General features: G+C 37.5%; 1 protein-coding gene across 1 annotated transcript in view; it reads right to left on the reverse strand.

Annotated features, from left to right (window-relative positions):
* Positions 1 to 2,574: 2,574 nt before the first annotated feature.
* LOC141338412 (poly(rC)-binding protein 4-like) overlaps positions 2,575 to 26,404 on the reverse strand; it is a 405,056-nt gene continuing 381,226 nt past the window's right edge. Inside the window, exons 6-14 of the mRNA XM_073843951.1 lie at positions 23,470 to 23,601; positions 21,964 to 22,092; positions 20,693 to 20,767; positions 18,235 to 18,306; positions 12,104 to 12,145; positions 11,810 to 11,888; positions 9,911 to 9,966; positions 6,673 to 6,842; positions 2,575 to 4,658 (exon numbers count right to left, since the gene is read on the reverse strand). Coding sequence (XP_073700052.1) covers positions 4,322 to 4,658; positions 6,673 to 6,842; positions 9,911 to 9,966; positions 11,810 to 11,888; positions 12,104 to 12,145; positions 18,235 to 18,306; positions 20,693 to 20,767; positions 21,964 to 22,092; positions 23,470 to 23,601 — 1,092 coding nt within the window. The 3' untranslated portion in view covers positions 2,575 to 4,321. The remainder of the gene's footprint in view (positions 4,659 to 6,672; positions 6,843 to 9,910; positions 9,967 to 11,809; positions 11,889 to 12,103; positions 12,146 to 18,234; positions 18,307 to 20,692; positions 20,768 to 21,963; positions 22,093 to 23,469; positions 23,602 to 26,404) is intronic.

Raw genomic sequence — 26,404 nt, forward strand, 5'->3', positions numbered from 1 at the left:
ATAAAGGGAATTTCTATTTCATCCTGACTTAACATGACAGTTTTAATACTTCTAAGCAATTTCTAAGTCTGAAATATCATATTGCTGTGTCTGAAGTCTGATTCAATTATGTCATTCACAGTCTTCTTTTGCTTTGAATCAGATTTTGTCGAGATCCAACTCAAGAGAGTTGATATTGAAGAAAATTACTGTCAAGAAAATGAATATCCCTTGTCCAGTGTTAGGGAGTTATGAGTTACTTGTAACAAAATAAATGTAAATGTAATCAGTTACAATTACAGAGAAAAAAAAAATTGTAATTAAATTACAGTTACTTATGAAAATGTTAACAAAGGTGGGTTACCATCTGAACATTTTCACACACATAGAGATTTGATTGATTTCTTTTGCAAATTACATTGACTGCTCTAAAATATGAGATATCAGTGTTGCAGGAGTTTAGGAAACAGAATCAGACACTTGCTTTTGATAACTGTTTTATTTCCTATTTGGGTTTATGTGTATGCTTTATTCTTTAAGATTGACTGTTTAGATGCCAGTGTTTCCTGTCATGGCTATGCAAAGATTTGAGAAGAATTGAGAGTTTATTTTCTCAGATTTGCAAGTTTTTTTTTTTTTTTTTTTTTTTTTAGAATTGCGAGTTTATATTTTCAGAATTGCAAGTTTATTTGTCAGAATTTCAAGCTTATTTTTTTTCATAATTGCGAGTTTATTTGTCAGTATTGCAAGCCTATTTTTTTTTCAGAATTGAGAGTTCATTTTTTTTAGAATTGTAAATTTATTTCTAAGAATTTCAAGCTTATTTTTTCAGAATTGCGAGTTCATGTGCAAGTTTAATTTTTTTAGAATTGCGAATTTTTTTTTTGAATTGCAAGTTTATTTCTCAGAATTTTTTTCAGAATTGCGAGTTTATTTGTCAGAATTTCAAGCCTATTTTTTCAGAATTGCAAGTTTATTTTTTTAAATAGTGAGTTTAATTTTTTAGAATAGCGAGTTTATATTTTCAGATTTGTGAGTTTATTTGTCAGAATTTCAAGATAATTTTTTCAGAATTGTGAGTTAATTTTTTTCATAATTGCGAGTTTATTTGCGAGTTCAATTTTTTAGAATTGCAAATTTATTTATTTTTTAATTTTTTTTCTGTCCGAAATTTTGAGCTTATTTTTTCAGAATTTTGAGGGTTTTTTTCATAATTGCAAATTTTTTTTTTTCATAATTGCAAGTTTATTTCTCAGATTTGTGAGTTTATTTTTTTTTAGAATTGCGAGTTTATTTGTCAGTATTTCAAGCTTATTTTTTTCAGAATTGCGACTTTATTTTTTTTTTCAGAATTGCTAGTTTATTTGCGAGTTTAATTTTTTTTAGAATTGCATTTTTTTTTTTTAATTTCAAGCTTATTTTTTCAGAATTGTGAGTTTATTTTTTCATAATTGCAAGTTTATTTGCGAGTTAAATTTTTTAGAATTGTGAATTATTTTTTGAATTGCAAGTTTATTTCTCAGAATTGCGAGTTTATTTTTTTTCAGAATTTTTTGTTTATTTTTTTCATAATTGCAAGTTTATTTTTCATAATTGTGAGTTTATTTCTCAGAATTGTGAGTTTTTTTTAATTGCAAGTTTATTTGTCAGTATTTCGAGCTTATTTTTTTCAGAATTGCGAGTTTATTTCTTTTTTCAGAATTGTGAGTTTTTTTTTTTTTTTTTAGAATTGTGAGTTTATTTGACAGAATTGCACGTTTATTTTTTCAGAATATCCTCAGAATGTGAGTTATGTCATATATGTCTCAGAATTTTGACTTCATAACTGAGTTCTTATCTCACATTTCTGAGAAAAAAATGTAAAAAATGTTAGATGTAAACTAGCAATTGCGAGATAAATAGTCAGAATTGTAACATAAAAAGTCACAATTACCTTTTTTATTTTTTTATGCAGTGGCAGAAACAGACTTCCATAGGTTTGGAACGACATGTACATTTTTTTTTTTTTTTTTTTTACATGCAACAGCAAGTAAAAAAAAAAAAAATATTTTTAAAAAAATGAAAGTCTTTTTAATTATTAATACTTGAAAACATTAATTGTTCAAATAATCAATTGTAATCAGTTACATTACTAACATAATTGAAATAGTTACACTGCTTATATTTTAACTTGTAACATGTAATCTGTAACCTATTACATTTCCAAAATAACCTTCCCAACACTGTGCTTGTCTTATATTATTTTTGCTGCTGTTTTATGCAAGCAGCATTGCACTGCAGGTCGTAAAGCACACTGATTTTACCATAGTTAAGGGGCTTTGTGTCATGTCTAACTTTAACAGCATCCCAACATAATGGCCTTGAGTGGATTATTGCTTTAATAAAACACACATTGTACCTTAGGGCTCAGTTTTAATTGCTTGTTTATTTGAGGTGTTAAGTTCAAACTCTTTTCAGGGCTAAAGTTCCCATTCAAAAAAACAAAAACCAGACTAAATTGTTAGTCATTATCACAATTCCGGCATTCCCGCACCCGGCTATTAATGTTAATGCCGTTTCATTTCACGCAGCTGAGAAAGAACAAAGGAGACTGGATTACGTTAATACAGTATTGTTTTTATTCATTTGTATGGCATTGATGAATCAAACTAAAACAAGAGTTGCATTTATGCCAAGGCTGACAAAACGAAACCTCATGTGAATCCCCAAAAACCAGACCTCGGATAATTCAAGCATCTGAACATATTCAAACCCCGTCCGGCTATCGTGGAATTATGTGCCACACTGTGTTCGTATAGTGTGTGAAACGGTGGTTATGTGTTAGGCTTTGGAATGGGAAATATGGATATAATAGAACATATATATTTATGTATATATATATTATACATAGCATGGTTCATAAATTCGAGAGCATCATTGTCCTTGTATACTTGGGTTCCGCCTTTGCTGATAGCCCTTTCCCAACGGTGGTTTATTTAGGGCCATCTACGAAGCATGACACAGGATACCTCGCTGAACCGCCCCCGAGATGTTTTGCATAGACGCCAAGTTAAATTCATGCAAATGAGTATGGGAAAGACGTTTGAGAAGATCTAAACAAACCAAAAAAGTTACCATAAAGGAAAAATGACAAACACGAGTCAAGGTTACACTACATCTACCAAGTGGATGAATCGTGTGAGTGGTCACATTCAATTTTAGGACTCTAGGTTTAGAAAAATAAGTGTGATTATTTCTATATTTTAAAAAAGAAAAACAAAAAACAAAAGTCAGTCCACGTAATATACTCTGATGATTACTGTAGCTACACTTGAAGCATGTTTATGTGTAGGTCTGCTATATGTGTATATTTTAGTATTTTCAAACCAATATTGCTCTTCTGCCATCGACAAAGAGACCTACGCGTTAGCTATCTTTGCTAGTGTGTACTTGTGTGGGGCCAAGTCATCATGCAGCATTAGTTTCCGACAAGGGCAGTCACCATGCATAGTAGTCATTTTATGCCATTAGAAATGGTGAAAGAATCCCCCTGAAACGACATTGTCCATATTTGGCCGTGGGCTAGCCAAAGTTTCGAAATTAATTCGCTAGCTGTTTTGTATTTGGATAATCACACCAGAATTCACCGTGGCACTTCCCATAGAGAGTAAAGAAACTCACTACTTGTTCTTAGTTACTTTTTTCAGGAAGTATGTAACCGTGATCAAAGGGAAGAAATTTGAAAAAGTTTTTTTTTTTTTTTTTTTTAACCTGCAGCCGTTACAGAAAACAAACATCGACTGTAAAAGAAACACTCGGCACAATAAATAAAATAAATAACATTTCAAAACGAATGTGAACGAAAGGTAAAAATGTAACACAAAAGCAAAGTTTAGATCGGTTGTCATTTTTAAAAACATTTCCTTTTTTTCATATTTTGTTTTAATAATACATCATTTAAAGATTTCTAAAAAAATCAGGAAGTTGTATACAGAAGCATTCACAGACATCATTGTATAAAAGCTGATACGTAAGAGATTAGCATCAGTCAACAGTGTTCTACGTTATAAACCCTTTGCGGGAATATTTCGTTGTTATCAATAAATAAGAGCAGACAATAAAGGTGTGTAAAGATTTCGGGAAAAGAGGAGATTAGGAATAGTCTATGGCTTTAGCGGCTACCTCAGCCAAAAACGAAAACAAAAAAAGGTAAATTTATGCCATTATTTTCCTACAGTTTTCCAGGACAAGCTACTAAACCGAAAAGAAATTAAATTGGTACTGTCTGTTTCTACACCGCTACATCAGGCTAGAAGAGAAGAACCCTCTCTCGGAAACAAAGGAGGTACTTGGTAGTTCCTCTTCAGTAGGGTGCAAACTTCTGTCGCTCCGGTTTCTTGATGCCGTTGGCGGAGGAGATCTTGGCGGTGTAGGAGGCCAAGGTGCCGTGGGCGGGGGCGGCGGCGGCAGCGGCAGCGGGGGCCGAGAGTGCCAGGAAGGGGACGGATTTGATTCCCAGGAGGCTGGAGAGGGGGAGGGTATAGGGGGCGCCCAAGATTGGAGCGTGGGGCAGGCCGCCCATCGCTGCCAGGGCTGCGGCAGAGGACGATGCAGGGGGAGCAGTCTGGGTGAAGCTCATGTTGAGGTCTACAGGGGTCGACATGGAGGAGGACTGGGCAGTGGATTTGGCGGTCTCTAAACTGTACGAGGGAGGGAAGGAAGGAGGTGGAGGAGAGGAGGGTGGAGGGACAAGGGAGGGGAGCCGGATGGAGAAGGGTTAGAAGGTTAAATAAAAGACATGTTAAACAAAAATTGAGAGAAATAAACAAAAAGAAACAGAAAGAATCAAAAAACAGAAACAAAAAAATCATAAGAGAGGTGTGTTTTGCTGGTGGTTGCAACAGATTATTTGAGGGGGGACCTTGGCACTCATGGGAAAGGAGCTGTTTAATTCAGGGTGATGGCTTGGGTAGGGGCTTTGGGAAAAGAAACAAAATGATTTCAATTTCAGTAGCATTTCCTTTAGCTTTTAATCAAGATGCATTTGAACTGAGTACCATGTTGACAAATGCATGTAATCTGCCATTAATGTATATCGAGGGCGTCTAACTGATTTCATTATCAAGTAGAGGGGGTGTGTTCAATATGCAGAACGCTCTGATGCAATGCACTGAAACGAGACGTCTGTCTCGGAGGAAGTATTCTTCGAGAGTGACACTGATTGGGGGCGACGTCTCCAGCCTTCATCCAGGACATGAATAATCATGTTTGATTTTTAATGGCTTGATGGAGCTGACTCATTTAGGAAAGTATTCTGACGCTAGAGTGCCTTGGGTTGCTCTGGGATCTGCGTTTTGTTGCCGTCGCTTGTCAAAAACCAAACTGATAGGAATTCAACTGATGAGAAACCACTCAAATCAATAATATTGAGATAGAAACAAAACAACAAAAGCTTGCCCAAAACCAACATAGTAATTTCTCCATGCAGGATGCCCGAAGAACATATTTCAAGGAAAATAATGAGGGGCTTCTAAGAGTGAGTTTGACATTCTGCACCGGTCTGCTTGTTGAACACACCTGAGACAAGCATAAATATTTCATTCAAGACCCAATTATTGCTCTCTTGTCGACTTGCTGAGTCATAATATGCTAGAATTATTATATTATTTTGTACATGACACTGCATCTGTTAGAAATCTTAATTCTTTGCTAGCCAATACAGAAACGTGGGAATAAATAAAGAAGCCACTTATTTCGAGTGGGGTCCAATTTGGTTTACTCATTATTATTCATTAAAGAGATAGTTTTCATAAAAACTCTGTTGTTACTTACTCACCCGTATGTTGTGCTAATACTGTAAGACTTTCTTCAGAAGACAAATTAAGATATTTTTGATGAAATCCAAGAGTTTCCTGACCCTGCATAGACAGCAACTCAACTACCACGTTCAAGGCCCAGAAAGGTAGTAAGGATATCATTAAATATCAAAAAATATAATCAAGAATATCTCAATTTGTGTTCCGAAGATTCTTCCGAAGGTCTTACGGGTTTGGAACGACATTATGGTGAACTTATCCCTTTAATGAATATCCACAGAATAAATTCTAGTCATCGTTTTGTCACTGACTTGAACTTAACTAACAAGATTGACTTCAGATTTATTAGAGTGTTTTGCAAATTCCTAATGTTAATTGAACTGACGTTAGGAGTATTTTTATACGCCTGGGTGAGGAACAAAACTATTAATTTTGTTACATTAGCAAATGAAATTTCACCCAGCATTGATGGAAAAGTCTTTGCTGAGGAACCGGGCTGTCAGGAATTTACTGCTTTCTTGCCTGACACAACATTTGATCAAATTGCAACCGCATAGATCTCGTGGGAGAAAATTACAGTCTGTCTATGAGGCAGCCAAAATACTCTGCCTTTAAGCTCTAACAAGCTTCTGGCTTGAAACTTGGCCAATTAATCCCTCAGCCTGGCTTCTTTCTACCACATCTCCTTGCTTTGTAGTTCTTCTTTTGAGTGTTTCTTTTGGCCAGCAAACTATGGACTGGAAAGACCCCTGATTGAATATTCCCAGAGGTTTTGACAAGGTCTCCTACTTCAGGATCATCTACAGCATTATGGTGTAAGATATGCCACATTAACACATGGAGTGGTCAAGTTCAAACACCCTGGATCTGTTATGATGGGATGGCTTCCAGTACTTACCAGGATGTGATTAGATACTGGGCCAAGTTGATACTGATTGGGGAGCCTGTGATGGTGACGTGTCGGTCACTGGTGCTGTCCAGTTGACTGCCGATCTTGATCTGAGCTCCTGACACCTGGCGGATCTCGTTGATTTTTGTACCCTGTCTGCCGATTATTGAACCAATCAGCTACAGAGAAAGAAAAGACTTATATATAAGAGATATATATTTAACAGCTATTCCTTGGCACTATGTCCCTCTAAGGTGCCTCTGGAAGGCCAAAGACCTGCAGAGTTTCTAGAAATCCTGAAGACCTTGACTAGCTGGTTCAAGTGTGTTTAATTAGGGATGGAGCTAAACTCTGCAGGACAGGACACAGTGGAGCATGCTCATGGTACATGTTCAACATAAACATTATAGAAGCTTTCGCTCAGTTCTAGGAACTAGGTAGCATGGTAGTTCCTTGTGAACCAATTTCTTCCTCGGACCCTCCTAGAAAAACAAGTTCCCCCTCGCACCGCCAGCAAGAGCACTAAAGCGGCTGACAGTGACGTCTTTATTTGCGCCATTTACAAAAATGAAAGAGTAGCTGGTGTTAAATATGCATTTGGCCAATCAGTGTACACTTATGTCACTGGTAGTTTCTATAGAACTGATTTATACCTTACTCTGAAGTAGGAGATAATTTAGTTCCCCCAAACTGAGTTCCTAGAACTAAATACGTTCCTAATTCCTGTGGTGCGAATGCGGCAAATAGTTCTAGGAACTATGAAAAGCTTCTTCCGGTGCGAAAGCCCCTTATGAGAACATAGCCAGTTTGTTTAGACCACATCAGGATAATTTCCCAGGATCTTGGTCAAATGCAATCCAGAAATTCATAAAACGGGGCATATGGTTCTACTGCCCAAGTGACTATTGATTTCAGGAACAGTATTTGCACTCTCATATCTTTATCTAATGTGTTCCTTTACAAATGCTCCAATCTATCTTTGGTCCTGGTTTGTTGTGTTTGTTTATCTGGGCCTAAGATGACAAGGCTAGGCCTATGCATGGTATTGTCTCTGCAACAAGCATCTGCTAATACTTCTGCAGATCCAGACAGTCGGTTTAAGCCAACAGCAGGTGGTAAACTAATTCATCCTACTGTGGCAGCTCAATGTTTTATACAAAAACTGTTGCATTTTACTGTACCTTCTGTAAAAGGTGTCCATAGCTTGAAGGAAGTGGACCAAGGGGGTTGGGTGACCTTAGGGCTTGGTGTCAAGCTTAGACAATGATAAAGTGGAGTGATCTTCTGGGATGAGTTAACTGTTTGTCATTCAAATGACTGACAGCTTGTCTTTTGTCCACTTACATCCCAGCCCCCAACCCTCACTTTGAGTGTGAGTTGGATTATGTGAGCAAGAATTGCTCCACAAAGCATTCCTTTCCTCACGAGTCATATGAACGTCAAAGCTCCTGATTCGTCACACTGCTCTCCCTGGTGCCCAGGGGCTATTAATGGCTCAGCTGATTGTGGCTAAGTGCTTGTACTCGACCGCCAGGTCTCGCTGCCACCCTGACATTCCAGCATGTCCTCTGCACTGCACCACATATTTGCCCACTGATATCCTTCATTTTTAGAAATCTGTTAATTATCCATCCTCAAGCAATATGACAGCAAAACAAACTATCAACACCCACACAACCTTCTCCGACCGTCAAGTTTACCAGATCCAAACAAAAAACATCAGTTTGGTCTGTTCTATTGATTTCTTTGTAAATCAAGGTGCAAGCTAGAGGTCAAATCTGTCCAATGCAAGAGACAGGTATGTATACTCTAGTCAAACTGGAGACAGGTCTGTTTGAGGTGAATCTACTTGTAAGGTCTGGAAAGCGAAGGATGAATCTCCTTCTAGCTAAAATTGATATCACTGATGAACTCGTCCACCCCTCACAGGTCAATCTCTGTACAGGTAAGTTATGGACCCAGCTGTATCTACTGCTGTGCTCTCGAGCACCGATCTGATCCCAATCTAATTGCGAACGTGTTTCTGCTGATTTAGGGGGATGGTTAACCATGGAGAAACTGCTCCTCTATAGAGAGAAACCTGATTGCAAATGATAAACAACTTAGTGTGCCAGGCGTTTGATGTCTGTTTGATGTCGCCTTGCCTTGGAATTGCATCGCTGTGAGGGAATTTCAATAATACATGCTTTCCATCGCCCTGTTTATGGCTTTACGCAGGAATACGAATGTACGAGCATGCTAAATTAGCCCTTGATTGGGGAAATTGGGTGAAGTTTCTTTGAAGTTTGTCATGTATGTTGAGGTTCAGAAATGAGGTCTAGCACCTGATGAATGCATTCAGGAAATGGAGAATTTTTTTGAAGCTGGTGTCAATGTGATAAGAGCTGAGTTTTTACTCAGGTGCATTGAGGTAGTCAATGATTTTGCTTGCACGGAATCACTCTAGATAATGGATCCGCTCACTTTGTTAGTCATTACAGCATTACACCTACTAAGAACAATTGTTGAAACAATCACTAAGTACATTTACTGACAACAGAATGAGTACAAAGTAGTTCACACAGGACACATACTCATGTTCAAACACAGATTAAATGAATAGCAAACACAAACTTGTACGAACTTGTGAACAGCACCGGTATCCTGAAAAACTTTATTACTAGTTGGGCATAAGGGCTTTAAATAAAACAATGGGATCTGAATTTATGTATTGAGTATGGTCAGAGGCCACGTCTGGGCCTTTCGCCAGTCCATTAATCCTGTGATCTCAGGGAGACGTGGAGGCGAGAGGGAGCCCCAGTCAGCAGGCATGAAGGGAACGTCCCATTGGCCCCTGGGGTGCGGGGTCTGCACCACAACCTAGCTGTCTGACAAAAGGCTCTGGCTTTATTTACCATCTCTGTTTTGACAGCAGTGGAGTGCTAAGCATGTCAGACGCCATGACAGGATTGAACTGGATCTTGTGAAGCTCTTCTAGCAGAGCAGGGGGTGGACAGATGAAAAGACATGACTCGGTGTGTTTGAAAGAAAAAGTTTCAGGATTTCTGCATGGCTAAAGTGTGCCATTAGAGTTGTGTGCTCTGACAAATGTTCAGAGTATCTGACCATCCTCAAACATTTAATAATGTCTTCATATAAAACATAAACATAATCAAGCATTACTACTAAAGCAAAAGTACTGCTGTACAGAATATCAATGAGTAGCATGAGTAACGTGATACTTGCAAAAAGACATTTTTGCACTTACGTCATTTGGAATGAGAAGTTCTTGTGATGCTGTCTGGGAACTGGACTCGATGCCTGCTGGAAGAGGAATAGGTACCAAGTTAACGAACCATAGGAGAATTCACTGTTTACTTTCTTCTTTCTTCCCTTTTTTCAGTATTTGTGTTCTTTTAAATTTGACAGAAACTCTTCTAAACTTATGTGGACAAAAGTAAACTTAGAATGTGTTATTTTCGCCCATCATGCACAGTGCATTTTCTTTTTCTACTTTATTTTTTGTGTGTTCATTGTAAATAACAACCCATTGTAAAGAACAGTGAAATATTTCACGTTAATTCTACACTGATACAATGAAGTCCAAACCCAAAACCAATTTTTAAGTCATTCAGACCATTCAAAAAGGGGAAGACTGTACCAAACTTTCTCAAAAGTTTATTATCCTTGCAACCCTGGAAAAAACAGGTTACCATCCTAAGTGGTCAGTCAGTTCAAGTGGCTGTTCCGGAACACAGTTAACAAGCTCAACAACAGGGGCTTTCACACCAGAGAAACCTGTTCATAGTTCCTAGAACTATTGGCTGAAGTACTTGTTTTTTGGCATGTTCGCACCGCAGGAACTAGGAACTAGGAACGTATTTAGTTCTACAAATTCAGTTTGGGGGAACTAAAATAGCTTCTATTTCACAGTAGAGTCCAAGACTTGTAGTTCAGTTTTTTTTGGTTCATTTGGTCTGGACCAAAAAGTGGCTTTAGGTCAAATACATCTAATGCCGTCTACTGGACTATACGCGCTCATAGTTGCATGTATATGATTTTATTTTTACTACCTGCAAACTCACAAAGAGCTCATAAAAGGCCACTAATGCTCGGTAGAGATTAACTCGATCTGTTAGCAGGATGCTATCACCTAACTGCTAATAACAGACACAAAGCTAGCCTGTTTCTCTTTCCATCTACTTCCTGTCTCAGCAGGAGGCCCAGACCCAGCAGTGCCTCCCAGCCCAACAGGGGCCTATTTAATAGACTGAATCATTGCCTTGACTGATGAGCTTTTTACCTCAGACATAATCGAATTCCCCAGCCATATCATGATAGGATGTGCTCTTGTAGTTTTAGCGGCAGGGGGCAGCTATTACATTTGTTTCGACCACTCAGGTCCTCACAGGGGCTTTTTGATTCTCACATTTGCACCAAAAGTGCTTATTTACCATAATGCTCAACAGTCTGTTGGCTTTAGAAGGCCTACACAACAAAACCTTTGGCAAATGTTGGGAATCTCAAGATAACTTGAAAGACGCCACTGAATAACTCGGGGTGGTTGTATAATTGGATGTCTGGTTCTGTGCAGAGGGAAAAAAAGTGAAGGAGCAAGAAAAGGAGAGAGTCCCTCCTTTTTCTTTAGCTGGACATTTGTCACGGCCCTGAGAAGCCTCGGGAGCTGAGAGTGGAGGCTTGTAAAGCTTGGCCCCATTTTTGCAGCTGTAATCTACATGTGCCGTATACTCCATGGAGCTCAGGTGTATTGCCTTGAACCTGGGTGGCCTCTGGGTCTTTGGGAGGTCTGTTTGAATCCATGTACTTAAGCTTGAGTTCTCAGGTGGAATTGTGTCACATCCACTCTCACTGTACGTGGCGATTTAGCTCTGCTAAAGCAGACTTGTGCGTCTGGGTAAATATAAGGTGTTTTCACACTTGAGTGCTCTCTATAAGAAGTTTAGACTGATTAGAAGTAAACTTAACCAAGTGGAAAAAAGTACTTTTAACATTCACACTGTTCCTGGCCTTTGACAACATAGTTTTACTAAAAAGTTGCTTCAAGTTGATTACAGTCTAAGCCACTGTCTAACCCATAATTTGTGTGATCTGTCTCCATCCCAACCATTAACTTCTTCTTCAAAAACCCGATTTGGCGAAAACATACCAGACAGAACTTGGGTGGCCGTGGGTTGAGCTATGGGGGCAAGACCCTGCTGCATGGACAACTGGTGCAACTTGGCCAGCTGAGATAAAAGAGAAAGAAAAATGGGAGGAAAATCACTTTAGTTGTATGAAAGGGTTTTATTACTCTTATCAGAAGACACAGCTGAGAATTGAACCATATAGTTCATTCACAAGTGTAAAACAAGCTCATTTAATTTCACAAAAAGAACACTGCACAAATGAAAGTTATGTAGAATGAAGATGAATTTCAGAAATTCTATCTTAAGCTTCTTACCTCTGAGTGTGGAATGCCATATTGGTTTTGTACAGTATAAGCCTGAAAAAGAAATAGTGATGAGTGTTAAAATTGATAGATACACTTACAACATATAAATCAATCATTTACTTTTAAAGGTCATCATAAATATCTTTTTTATAAATAACTTATCTTGTTCAGAATCAGAACTGACTGATTACAAGTATTTTAAATCTAATTTAATCTAATTAAAAGTACTTTATCAGTTACTACCCAGCTCTGATTTTCGCACACCCTAAACATTGAAGCCGTTTGGTCACAGAAATAAATGAGTCACATCATGTCGACATTGACTTAAAATAATTATTATGATTGGCTAACCACTTAAAGTGTAAATGATCAGTGTAGTTTGCAGTTGGAAGTTGGAAGAGTTACTAAATTATAAATAGGAGTTGATATGTAATTATTGGTATATTTATATACAAGATACATATACAACCTTAGAGCTGTTTGCTAGTCTTCACTGGTCTGTTGGCTGATTTTATAAGGTACCTGGCCACTTGCCAGCCATTTAGGTCAGAACTGGGGGTATCTGCCCCCTCTCGATCACCCTCCCACCTTTATCATTCAAAAACTTTCTAAAGGGGACAGATGTAAAACCAGAAGATCTTTGAACCAAGACTTCTGCATCAAAGAGAATGAGAAGCCAAATAGCCAGACGCAAAAGCTACAGAGAACGCTGCATGCTGTTCCCAGAGGTTCTCTTGCATAAGCCTGTTTAAAAGTTTAAACACGTGGAAGAGACGGAGAGAGAGAGAAACCGAAGGAGGATAAAATGAAAAAATAAAATAAAAAGATCAGTGATGCAGAAATGGCAATCCATGTTGAGGAGCAACCCTAGTTTGTGTCTCTGGTAGCCAAGTTAATGATTGGTCACAGCACTCAAGGCAAACATTGTTTAGAGGGGAGAAAACATGACCCTTCTTTGTCAGGACGGATTTAGCTCGTCTCCGGAGGTGAGCTCAGGATTTGCTACGTGACTGGCACCCCTACCCCTCAATGTCTCTGATAGTCTCCCGGTTTGTTCTGCTATCTTTATTGTATGTCCTCCTTTTCCTTTTCAGTTTGTGGTTAAAGTGTTGAAGTTAAAGTAGTTTGCAAACTAGAAGGTCAAGCTCAAAACTAAGACATGCTCTACAACTCTACAACAGCTTTGTGTGAGGAAACACCGCAATTTAAGCTCAAACCTGACAATGCATTTGGATGCGTCATTTGAATGCAAATGAGATTTGAAAGCCAAGGATTAGATTAAAGTCGACATGAAATAAAAATGCCCTATCTAGTTTCTAAATGCATGTTCACAGTAGGAAATTTTGACCTTGTAATGTTTAAATCAAAATGACGTCTCTGGTGATGTACAGTTAAGGTCAAAAGTTTACATACACCTTGCAGAATCTGCAAAATGTTAATTATTTTACCAAAATAGAAGGATCATACAAAATGCATGTTATTTTTTTTATTCAGTACCGACCTGAATAAGCTATTTCTCATTAATAGATGTTTTCAATAGGCTATGAGAGAAAATAATAGTTGCATTTATAAACCCTGATCCTGTTCAAAAGTTTACATATGCTTATGAGTTGTTATAAGTACCTTGCTTGTCCTGAACAACTGTCCACTGTTCCTTTCTTCAAATTCTTAAAATCCCACAAAATATTTGGTGTTTCAACATTTTTGTGTATTTAAACCCTTTCCAATAATGACTGCATTATTTTGAGATCCATCTTTTCACACTGAGGACAACAAAGGGCCTCATATGCAACTATTACAGAAGGTTCAAATGCTCACGGATGCTCCAGAAGGAAGCACGATGCATTAAGATCCGTGGGTGAAAACTTTTGGAATTTGATTATCATGGTAAACGATACTAATTTTGTCTTCTGGGAAGCATATAATGATCTTCTGTAGCTCCTAAAAGGAAGTACTAAATGAAAATAAATATGATATTTAGGCAAAATGTTCACATTTACATTCTGTTCAAAAGTTTTCACCCCCGGCTCTTAATGCATGTTTTTTTTTTTCCTTCTGAAGCATCACTAAGCATTTGAACCTTCTGTAATAGTTGCATATGAGTCCCTCAGTTGTTCTCAGTGTGAAAAGATGGATCTCAAAATTATACAATCATTGTTGGAAAGAGTTCACATACGCAAAAATGCTGGAAAACCAAAGATTTTGTGGGTCCTAAAGGATTTTTTCAGAAGAACAGTGGGCAGTTAAACTTTTAAAGACAAACAAGGGACTAATGAACAACTTTCACTAAACAAAAACAACACAGCTGTGGATCATTCAGGTAACCGCATAGTATTAAGAATCAAGTGTATGTAAACTTCTGAAAAGGGTAATTTTTTATAAATTCAACTATTAGTTTCTCTTGTGGACTATATGAAATACTTAACATTTTGCAGATTCTGCAAGGTTAATGTAAACTTTAGACCTCTGTATGCAGGACTTCTCCAATCATTTAGTCCACATGCAAACTGTTCTTTTGCATGCAACACCCACATCTCAGCAAATTAATTTCACTTGGCTGTACATCAGAATATTTTGGTGTACTTTAGGAATATAGCGCGCAAGTCTTATGAACTTCTTTAATGGCTGTTTCTTTCTGAAAGCCTGATAGCCCTCAAAAAGGTTAGGAGTGAAATGAGGGTGAGGAAATAAACTGGAATTTCATTTGGGTGAACTATTACTTGGTTTGAAAAGCTTGCCAATGCACTTGTGCCTAAAGGGTAAGGACTTAAGGTAGCAAAAAGGAGGCGGAGCTTTCATCATTTCAGGCATTTTCTTATTATTCCTTTCCTTCCTGTTCTCCGAGCTCAAAACGCTCGTAAATAATGTAGAAAAGCATTAATCGCCTGGCTGAGCCACTTAACGCGGCGTAATCCTTATGCACACACACACATACGTGGTGCCTTCATTAGCGAGAGCCGTAGTGATGTTGTCAGTCCCCTGTCTCCTGGCAGACAGCATTTATCTCCGCTCGTTTAAGAGAATGTCAGTGCTCAGGTCCGACACCTCGTCCTTACAGCTCTCGAGGTAGAGTGTGTGTATTGGAAAGTCACATGGTTTCCCTTTTTAGCCTTCACATCAGCATTAGTCAGAGGCAGCTGACACTTAAAGAAACAGTTCCCCCAAAAATGAAAATTCTGTCATCATTAATTCACTCTCAAAACATTTCGGTAATATTCATGCGGTTGTTTTCCATACAGCGAAAGCAGGCAATGACCAAGAAATGTCAAAAAAAAAAAAAAGTCTGTGTAACTTATTTTTTTGTACACCTAACAATCTTGACCTTGATATGTATGTTTCTAGGCCATGATAAAGATTATTTCACCAATGAGTTTAGCTGCTGACTTGGAAATGGGGAGTGGGTGATGCTATCAACTGTTCCTGTTAATCTTCATAGTAAAACTTGCACATATACGCTGATAACAGTCTGCCCAGAAGACCTGAACATTAAGTCAAGAGATTATCAGTCATTCGCACCAGCATATTATCCTCAAATGAACTTCCCACAGCAGCAGATTATCCTGTAACTAAAATATCCAGAGTTAATGTTTCTCACACAAACGTCAGTGATAAGCACCTCATACTGTTAGAGAAGAGTGTGAATTATGTACTTAACAGCTAAGCTGTTTGCAAACTTAGAGAGTAAGATGAAAAAATCAACTTAAATTTTGGTTAGTTCCTCACACAAAGTATGGACGCATGCATTTTGTAATAATATGCAGAATTTTTTTTTTTTTTGAGCTTCTAATCGTATGTCTAAGAGCTACATGAAAGCATAGAAAGGTAAGTGTCTTGGGGTAAAAATGTCTTTATTACTAAATCTTTAATTTTGGAAATATAATAGGAGTGAAGATACAGCCTTGGGGGACACCCTATATTTAATACCTTTAAAGTTGGAACAAATTTACAAAATCAAGACAAGAGAGTTAGATGAAAAATCAACTTAAATTTTGTTCGGTTCCTCACATAAAATATAGATGTGTAAATTTTGTAATATTGTGCACTTTCTCTTAAGCTCATAATTGTATTTATAAGAGCTACATGAAAACTTAGAAAAGTAGATGTTTTGGGGGTAAACATTTGTTTATTATTAAAATTAATTAAATCATAAAAAATAATTATACAAATTTTGTAATATTGTGCACTTTTTAGCTCAATTGTACATATAACAGCTACATAAAAACAGAGAAAAGTTTTGGAGTAAAAATGTCTTTATTATTAAAACTTTAATTTAGTAAGTATAACAGGGCATGGCCTTGAGGGACACCCCATATTTAATACATGTAAAGTTTACACAGATTTAGAAACTCAAGTGAAGAGAGTGAAATTTTGGTCAGTTCCTCACACAAAGTATGGATGCATACATTTTGTAATAATATGTAGAATTTAGTTTTTAGAGCTCATAATTGTATGTTTAAGAGCTACATGAAAATGTAGAAAAGTAAGCGTTTTGGAGAAAAAAAAACTTTATTAATATTTAGTATTGTAAATATAATAGGACTAAAGACACGGCCTTGGGGGACTCCCTATATTTAGTAATTGTTAAGTTTACATAAATTTACAAAACAAATCAAGAAAATAAGATGAGAAATCAATGTAAATTTTGGTCAGTTTCTCAAAGAAAGTATGGATGCATAAATGTTGTAATATTGTGCACAATTTTACAAAATTATACATGAAAATGTTGAAAATTAAGTGTCTTGGGGTAAAAATATCTTTATTACTAAATCTGTAATTTTGTAAATATAATAGGGCCATAGACACGGGGGACACCAAATAATAATATCTGTAAATTATACACACATGTACAAAATCAGGTCAAGAGAGTAAGTTGAAAAATAAATGTATACTTTGATCAGATTTTGTAATATTGTGCACAATTTAGTTTTACTTTTTTGAGCTAATAATTGTGTGTATAGAAGCTACATGAAAATGTTGAAAAGTAAGTTTTGTAAATATGATAGGACACGGCCCTGGGGGACAATCTATATTTAATACCTATAAAGTTCACACAAATTGAGATTAAGTCAGGAGATTAAGATGAAAAACCAACTTACATTTTGGTCAGTTTCTCACACAAAGTATGGATTAATATTAACATACATAAATTAATATTGTGCACGATTTTTTGAGCTCATAATTGTATGAGCTCAGAGTACATGAAAACGTCTTTATCACTAAACCTTTCATTTTGTAAATATAATAGGGCCAAAGACACAGCCTTGTGGGACACCCTATATTTAATTCCTGTGAAATTAACGCAAATTTACAAAATCAAGTCAAAAAAGTAATATAAAAATCAACTTCAATTTTGAAGTGTGGATGCATACGTTTTGTAATATGGTGCACAATTTTATTTTACTTTTTTTTTGTTTGTTTGTTTAGCTCATAATTGTATGTCTAAGAGCTACAAAAAAGTAAGAGTTTTGGTGTAAAAATTAATAAATATTTAATTTTGTCATCATATTAGGACCGACGACAGAGCCTTGGGGGACACCCTATATTTAATACCTGTAAAGTTTACACAAATTTACAAAATTAAGTCAAGAGAGTAAGGTGAAAAATCAACAGTTCCTCATGCATAGTATGGGTGCATCAATTTTGCAATATTGTGCAACTGTTTTTTTTTTTTTTGAGCTCATACTTTTATTCATAATAGCTACATGAAAACGCAGAAAAGTAAGTGTTTTGCAATAAATATTTATTCATTACTAAATCTTTAATTTTGCAAATATAAAAGGACCAAAGACCCGTCCTTGGGGAACACCCTACCTTTAATACCTGTAAAGTTTACAAAAATGTACAAAGTCAAGTCAAAACTCATTCTTAGCAAAAATCAATACAATTGCAGAGGGTCGAGGGTAAAGCCATGCCTGAATGGAACGTCAAGTGGAAAAACAATCTCAAGTCTAAAAACAGTAATTGCTGTATAAGTCTCGCTCCCTTGCTCAAGTGGGGAGGACACTGGCTGCAACATGCGGCAAGAGGAATGACAGAGGGGAACAGAATTCCCATCTCCATGCAGGGGCGAAAGAGGCAAATAAAGAAAGAGTGGGAAGCACAGCTCCCTATTTTATCCGTCATGGATACATGATACTCACTTGTTGCAGATCCAGCCCTCCCTGAGCCACTGAGAAAAGCGGGTGAGACGCAAACTCTGACGTTTCGAAAACCTTAAAAGGGCAAATAGGGGACAGAGACACAAACCAAGGCTTCATTTGCATGTCATATGCATATCTCGCATGTTACCGCTGTCATTACCATTAGGCGTAATTTGATTACAGACAGAAAAGCGTTAATGAAGAAAAAAAAAAAAAGATGAAGCAATGAACATTAATTTAATTATTAGACATTTATCTTACTCATCATGACAGACAGGTAAATATATCAAGTATCGTAAGTGCGTGCATCAAACTTTCAGCCAGTCCGATTAATTACACCATTGGCGAATGACTTCACAACACTTTTAATGGTGAGGAATAGTCATGAGCCTGATTGATCTTAATGCTACTGTTATTCATGCATAGGAGTGTTGATAATGAATAGCCGTGTCAACGTGAATAAACATAACGGCCTCTCTGCTCTCTTCTAGAGACGTGTTAGAGAATTATGTGAAGTGAGTAACGGCGCAAACGATAGATTAAAAAGCCGAACAATAGACCTTAGTTCAGGCTAGATGGCATACTTTATTTGATAGGGATGAAAACAAGGCTGAGGAGGATGGAAACACAGTTTGTTCAAAAGCCATTAAATCTGACAACTGGTTTTAGTCGAAGCACTGAAAATATATCTTCTGACAAAACTGGGACTCATAAACGCTTTTTAAACATTTTGAATACACATCCATTCCTGAGTCTCATTTTCGTTCGAAAATCAAATTGAACATGCCATTTAGTGAATAAGGTCTATTGAAGCTGTAAGAATTTCTCACAATATAATATTAGATTTATAACAGTGTAACCCAATCAATAAAAGTTACCAATACTTTGTTTACATGACGTCAGTCCAGTTAATGAGAACACATAACATACAATCTTAGAAATGTTTTATAATAGCAGACTGTTCATACCAATACCCTTCATTCATTGACAAACGTGCTTTATTAAAGGAAATAGAGGCAGCATGCTGTCAGCTGTGTGGCGCTTTATGAAACTCAACTATATATAACCGAATATTAAGTATTTTCAGTGCACACAACATATTTACAGGTGGGGTTTGAGTTTTTAGAAATGTTAATTGGATCTGCTCGAATCCCAGGACTAATTATGAGGGTTATATCTGAGACAATTAAACCTTGTTCACACAGGCTAATTTTTTTGGAGGGTGTATACAATGGTATTTTTTTCTAGACTGATCTGCAAAAACAAGCCTGAGTTAACTACACTCCTACTTTAAAAGGCATACAGTTAAATTCTGTAAAAGTTTAGCACAACGGTGAGAAGCCATAATAGACATCCACAATGACAACTTGCTAATTTCAGCTGTTAAAGAAACAACTCTCTTGGCATCGTGATGACACCTACGTCACGACTGTCACAATCGATGTCGCTGTACCAGACATTGACTATACTGTCTGAACAAATGGATTCCAATTTCGTTCTTTGCAAAATGTCACTTTGGACAGCCAGTCGTGAAGACTGGATTTGAAAAACAAATCAGATTTGTGTGCAGTGTGAACAAGGCCTTGGAGGAATAGTTCACCCGAAAATGAAATTCTGTCATTATTTGCCTTGGAATATAATAGACTATTTGTGGACCACTTTTGGCATTGTTTTGCCATATTGTCATTTGACAACTCATTCATTTTCTATTGTTTTAAAGAGTGGCCAGGATATTCTTTATCCAGACTTTTCCACAGAAGGATCGCAGAAGTCAAACAGGTAAGTACATTTACAAGTCCGTTTTTTTTTTTGAGTGAGCTATTCCTTTAACACTTAAAGGGGTAGTTCACCCCCCCCCAAAAAAAAATCTCTCATTAATTACCCTGCAACGTTCAAGGCCCAGAAAGGTAGTAAGGACATAGTTAAAATAGTCCATTAAACATCAGTGGTTCAACCATACTGTTATCAAGCTATAATACTTTTTGTGTGCAAAGAAAGCAAAAATAATGACCTTTTCCATCAATTTTTTCTCTTCTGTGTCAGTCTTTGATGCTTTCTGGGCCTCGCATTGCATTGCCGTCTATGCAGGGTCAGAAATCTCTTGGATTTCATCAAAAGCATTTTAATTTGTGTTCTGAAGATGAACAAAGGTCTTACCCTCATTTTGTTCCAAACCGTAATTAATGACAGATTTTTTTTTTTTTTGGTTGAACTATTCCTTTAATAAAGGTGCACTACAGTATACTCGGCTGTAGTTTATGGACGTAGCAACACAAAACTGACAATTCCTACACAATCCAACTCGACAGCTTCAATTATTAGTATTATTAGAAGATCTATTAGGAATTGGGGTAAGGCAAGAAGATTAGTTTTTTCTTCATTTGTAGTGCACCTTTAAGTGTTGTGAATGTTATACGAAAAGTATATAATGTTTTACCAATTTGATGTGCATCTTTACCTGATTTCCAGCAAGAAGCACTGTGCCTGGAGCAGGTGTGGGGCGGTATGGAATTGTAGCACCCTTTGGAGGAGACTGCAAACATAAAACAGCAATTATTCATTTCAAACCCAAGATTTTAAAGATTCACCCTCAGTATTAAACTTTGAGTATCATTCTCGACTTGTTCGGCAACGGCGCTAAAACGTCTCGAACAAATCAAGGTTGCTCTTACCTAAGGCATTTGCAAAGTCATTTGGTCATATTACCTTAATGACTGGAAATGCTGACGCGGCGCACAAATGCAACGTTTATCGATTGGCTCTTCATTGGATCACTTAAAAGCATACCATTATCCTCTTGCAGGAAGTCATTTGGCCAAATTATTTCAGAATGCTATTAATGCTTGCTCATGACATCCTCAGATGGAAAACTTGCAGTGCTGAAAATGTGCCTTGAGCATGTTTTCTTTCTCTGAGTAGCATTATTGCTGTTGTTCAAACCTACGTTTTAACTTCGAAAAGGGATAAAACGCATTTACAAAATGACTCTTGGCCTTTTAATGCAAGACAAGGTGTCATCTAGGCCTGAAGGACATCTTTTATGAAAGTACACTGATAACTGACTGTATGTGCTTATAGGAAGTAATTCGATTAAGAGGTCAGAATAAGGCCGAAGTGATGGAAACCCAGTGAAGCGCATCTCGCACAATTGCTCAACCAAACAAAAAAGAATCGTTTTAAATATTCATTGGGTGACTTTGCATAATTTGCATCCCGGAGCAGACAGACAGCTAAGGATTCCTAAAATGGGCAGCGCAGCCATCAACAATCTGCCCCTCATCTGGTCCTTTAAAAATTAAACAGAATGAGCAGTGCACATTCAGAACAAAAAAGTTCGTTTTCTGAACCATTTATGTGTAGAGAAAACCATTTGAGAGCGAATGCATTTCACGCTGTGGGAGAGCTGAGAGACCACATTCACTAATCATTACAGTAATGATTTTTAACATGCAGTTAGTTAGATCAAGTATCTTTGGGAAAAGTATTTGACAGTTTCAAAAAGCAATCAAAATATCTGTTTAGGCTCCAGAAAGTTATCATATCCATTTATCAACGTCACTAAATCTAAAACTGAAAACCAGTATGCAGTCTTTGAATCACAGAAGCCTTTGAAGTCTTGCAGATTAGGACTATAACACAATACTCACCTACTACAGTTTTTCAAGGCCAATGCATGCATAAAAATCTCATGTTAATGAAGCCAAATGGATTTGCTCAGAGTCAAATTACCTCCAGTATTACAGTGCAGATGAGCTTGACACACTGGATGATGGCGTCCTGACTGCCAGATATCGTCACGCCTCTCTCTGTGGAGTTAGGCAGCAGATCTCCCGCCACCTGTACCTGAGCCCCTGTTTTCTGCCACACGAATGAAGAACAGATCATTAGTACACTGTTTTACCTAGGTCAGGTCTGTCCAATCTTGCTTCTGGAGAGCCAGCTTCATACAGAGCTTAGCTCCCACACACCTGTCTGACAGGTGAGGCCTTGAATAGCATGTTAAGGTTGAGGTGTCTTTATTTAGGGTTGGAGTTCGGTAAGAAGTTGATCCTCCAAGAGCAGGAGGTAATGGAAAATGAGGACTAACCCAAACCTTAATGAAATAGGCTCAGCCAAAAATGAAAATTCTGTCATTAATTACTCATCCTCATGTTGTTCCAAACCTGTAAGACCTTCGTTCATCTTCAGAACACAAGTTAAGATACTTTTGATGAAATCCGAGAGCTTTCTAATTCTGCATAGCCAACAATGCAACTACAATGTTCAAGAAAGGTAGGTAGGACATCGATAAATAGATGATAGTCAATGTGACATTAGTGGTTCAACCGTAATTTTATGAAGCTATGAGAACAAAAACGAATGCTTTGTGGCACTCATGGTTCTCATAAATGCGCATCGAAGACTGACACAAATAAGAAGAAATTGTTGAATAAACTCGATATTTTAGTTTCTTTGCACATAGAAAGTATTCTCGTAGCCTCATAACGTTACGGTTGAACCAATGATAGTAAAATAGTCACATGGACTATTTTATCAATTTTCTTAGTACATTTCTAGGCCTTGAACATGGCATAAAGCTCTTGGATTTCATCAAAAATATCTTAATTTGTGTTCTGAAGATGAACAAAGGTCCTACGGGTTTGGAATTACATGAGAGTATCCTTTAAACTTTACTGAAATTAGATCTTTCTCTTTAAAGAATTCTCCAAACAGTTTATCAGATTTAGATAACTTCTAGCAATTTCCCTCTGAAGTGTTTCTAGGTTAAAACCACCAAACATACGTACATTTAAAATCAAAACCACGGTGGAAAAAACCCTTGAATCCAAGGGCTGCTTAACCAAACCCCCTGAAGCAAAAGGGTAGGGCTAAAACGTTCAAATGCACTGTTTACTTGGTGCTGCTAACTTGAAAGCCTCCAACAACCCACCAAACATACCCCCGTTTCAAAACGTACTTTCTTGCTTTGATTAGCTTAACGCACTTGATATTCCCCCAACTCCAGCAACCTTCCCCACACCCCCTGCAACTGCATTACGGAACACTCCAAATTTAGCATGACAGACCATTCACCATTACCTCATACCATCTTGACAGCCCAGAGACCATAAATGTAAAATAAATGGGCTTTTACTGGCATCTAAAGCCATGAAATATGCAACGGTGCAAGCAGTCCTAACATGGACATCCTGGGGAGGAAGAAAGAAAGATACAAGGATATGGAAAAGCACTCACCTCTCTGATCTCTTTGATTTTGGAGCCGCCCTTGCCTATGAGAGAACCACACTGGCTGGCTGGGATGACCAGCCGCAGCGTGACCGGAGGCTTACTGGTGACTGTGCCGTTCGCCACAAGAGAAGCCAAGTCCTTGAGGGCCAAACATAGAATGGATGACGTGTTAGCTGAAAGTTCTGCTGGCAACTTTCAAAAGAGTAAAGACTTTGATTCAGAGTGGTTTGGAAGCATCTGGTCTGGTAGCTAAAAAGTTTTAGGATTTAACTTCTCCATTGTAACCTAGAGCAAGTAACCAAACCCCAGGTTATTCCCTAAGGGAACTGGCCCTATGATATTCTTGTGCTACTAAGACAACTTCTACCAGCTCAACCAGGATTTTCTAGAGGGGATCAAAACAAGGTGCAGCTCTGGCCTTCCCAAACACAAAATGGGTGCTGCCAACACTTTGCTGTATCCTATATTTTGCTGTAAACTTGCATCAGTTATTTGGATGTAAACAAAGGATGGCATTGTTAAACAAGATTTAAGGCGTTAATCTGGTGATTCCCCTCTTGAAGGATGCCCTCATAACTCACAAGGATTGTTAACGTACACTCTTCGTTCCAAGGTTTGAAAATGCCATTGTGCACCAGTGACCCATCGTGGCTTTTGATTGCAATCTGATGAAATGTTCTTTACCAAAGCCACTTTAATCAATTTCCCTATTCAGGGTTTGCAGATCGATGTGCCCCGCTAACAAAAGGTTACAGCTGACTGAACACAGTTGCACCGCCGTTGAAGACACCCATTGATTTTTATGAACAAATTAAACGATATTTACCCACCTGTCATCCGCACTTGTCTCTATCAAGATGTGACATGCATTCGCAAGGTATGAAAACAAAAGGCTAATAAAAAGCTTAGCTTTTCAGACATTTACTGAATGTCTGAATAAGACAAGTTGTAGGAACCTCTTTATGGTGTTATTTTGTGACCTTTTAGATATTCTCCCTTTCTGACACATTTTTACTCACCCCGATGTCATCCAAGATGTTCATGTCTTTCATTCTGTAGTCGAAAAGAAATTTAGGTTTTTGAAGAAAACATTCTAGGATTTTTCTCCATATAGTGGACTTCAACAGAGATCAACAGGTTGAAGGTCCAAACTGCAGTTTCAGTGCAGCTTCAAAGCTTCACGATCCCAGCCGAGGAATAAGGTCTTATCTAGCAATAAAATTGGTAATTTTTAAAAAAAAAGTTACATTTATATACTTTTTAACCACAAATGCTCATCTTGCACTAGCTTGACTACGTGAAGTACCTTCCAAGTGTTTACAAAGTGGATATATATATATATATATATATATATATATATATATATATATTTTTTTTTTTTTTTTCATTAATTTCAATAGATAAGACCTCTATTCCTCGGCTGGGATTGCCCTTTGAAGTTGCATTGAAACTGCAATTTAGACTCTCCATATTAAACTATATGGAGAAGGACCCTGGAATGTTTTCCTCGAAAACCTTTGGTTTCTTTAAAGACAGAAAGACATTAACATCTTTGATAGGGGTGAGTAAATTATCAGGAATTTTAAATCTGGGGTGAAATAATCCTTTAAGGTACACTCTCTCATTAAGTACAGGAGGACAAATAGCGTTCCAATCTCATATTCCTGCCACTAAAAGAAATCAGCTTCAGCTTCCATTATTCACCCAGTGCAGATTCAGAGGCTTTCTCTTTAATTAAACCAGGTAATAAATATCAGCCCGAATCATGGCCCACCACTGCTGCAATCAATTAGGGGGGAGCAGGAATCTTGCCGGGTTTGAAATGTAAATAGCGTGTGCTGTCTCTCTGCCCATCAACCCAGACCTCACCTACGTGAGCTGAATGAATACGCCTCGAGTGGCGTCTCGGAAAGTAGAGCTAGTGAGTCTTTTTCTTCTCTGTTTAGTGTTTCCATCAGCGCTAGGGGTTTGGAGACACTGTTGTTGTGCTCTTTCAACGTCTCGCCCCGAATCCTCCAGAGAACGAAGGGGAGGTGGAAAAAAAGAAAACTGTGCATCTTTTCTTGCCGATGTCTGACTGAAATCATATTCTCTATTTCTTTCTCTTCCTAGTACCTCTTTGTGGCCCTGTGTAGTCTTTTCTCGGTGGAATTAGGAGTGATATTAATATGCCTCGGTCTTAATAGCGATGACTAAAGGATGTCCACTCCCCTGATTCATTCTTGATGTAGGACGTCTCACAAAGCCTTTACCCCTCATCCCTCTCGTCTCATTTAACAACCCTCCTGGATAATAAAATATCAATTTAGATATTACTCTCAACAGATTGACTCTGTCTTATTTGCATATTAGCTGTTGAGTAAAGGGGTCTTGGCGCAGAATTTATGACAATTTGCAAGCGCTCTTGATCTGATGTAACTAAGGAGCTGTTTTAGAGCTGCGATCTAAAGCATATGCAACAATAACTCAGGGTTGACAGCATGCGGGTGAAGTCAAATACAATTTCTGATGCAAAGCAAGACATGTTTAACGCCATTCAAGTGCCTTCTGCTGTTCCAGTTCCACATACCAATAACACCAATCTAACCTTCTAAAAATAATAATTTGTAATTATTTTACAATTAATTACAATTTCTTACTGAAATATGTAGTAGGAAACCCATACAAGATTTACGTTATTTAAAAATATTTTGATGGCGTCAAATGGAGGCACACGTGAGCTACAGGCGCTACCTACTGCTATTTTTTTATTTTAAAACTTCCTAAAGACCTGCTACTTCGTTCTCTCCACTTTAGCCCTGATGCCTTTGAGGTTTTTAGTAGACCACAGCTACTGAAAGAGCTCATAAATGGCAAAGACAAGAAATGCTAGATGCCATCCTGGCAGGATGTAAACATGCCAGCGCTTGTCATGAAGCTGTGGCCACTGAGGGAGTTTCTC

This window comes from Garra rufa, chromosome 7 (assembly GCF_049309525.1).
Source record: "Garra rufa chromosome 7, GarRuf1.0, whole genome shotgun sequence".
Lineage (NCBI taxonomy): Eukaryota > Metazoa > Chordata > Actinopteri > Cypriniformes > Cyprinidae > Garra > Garra rufa.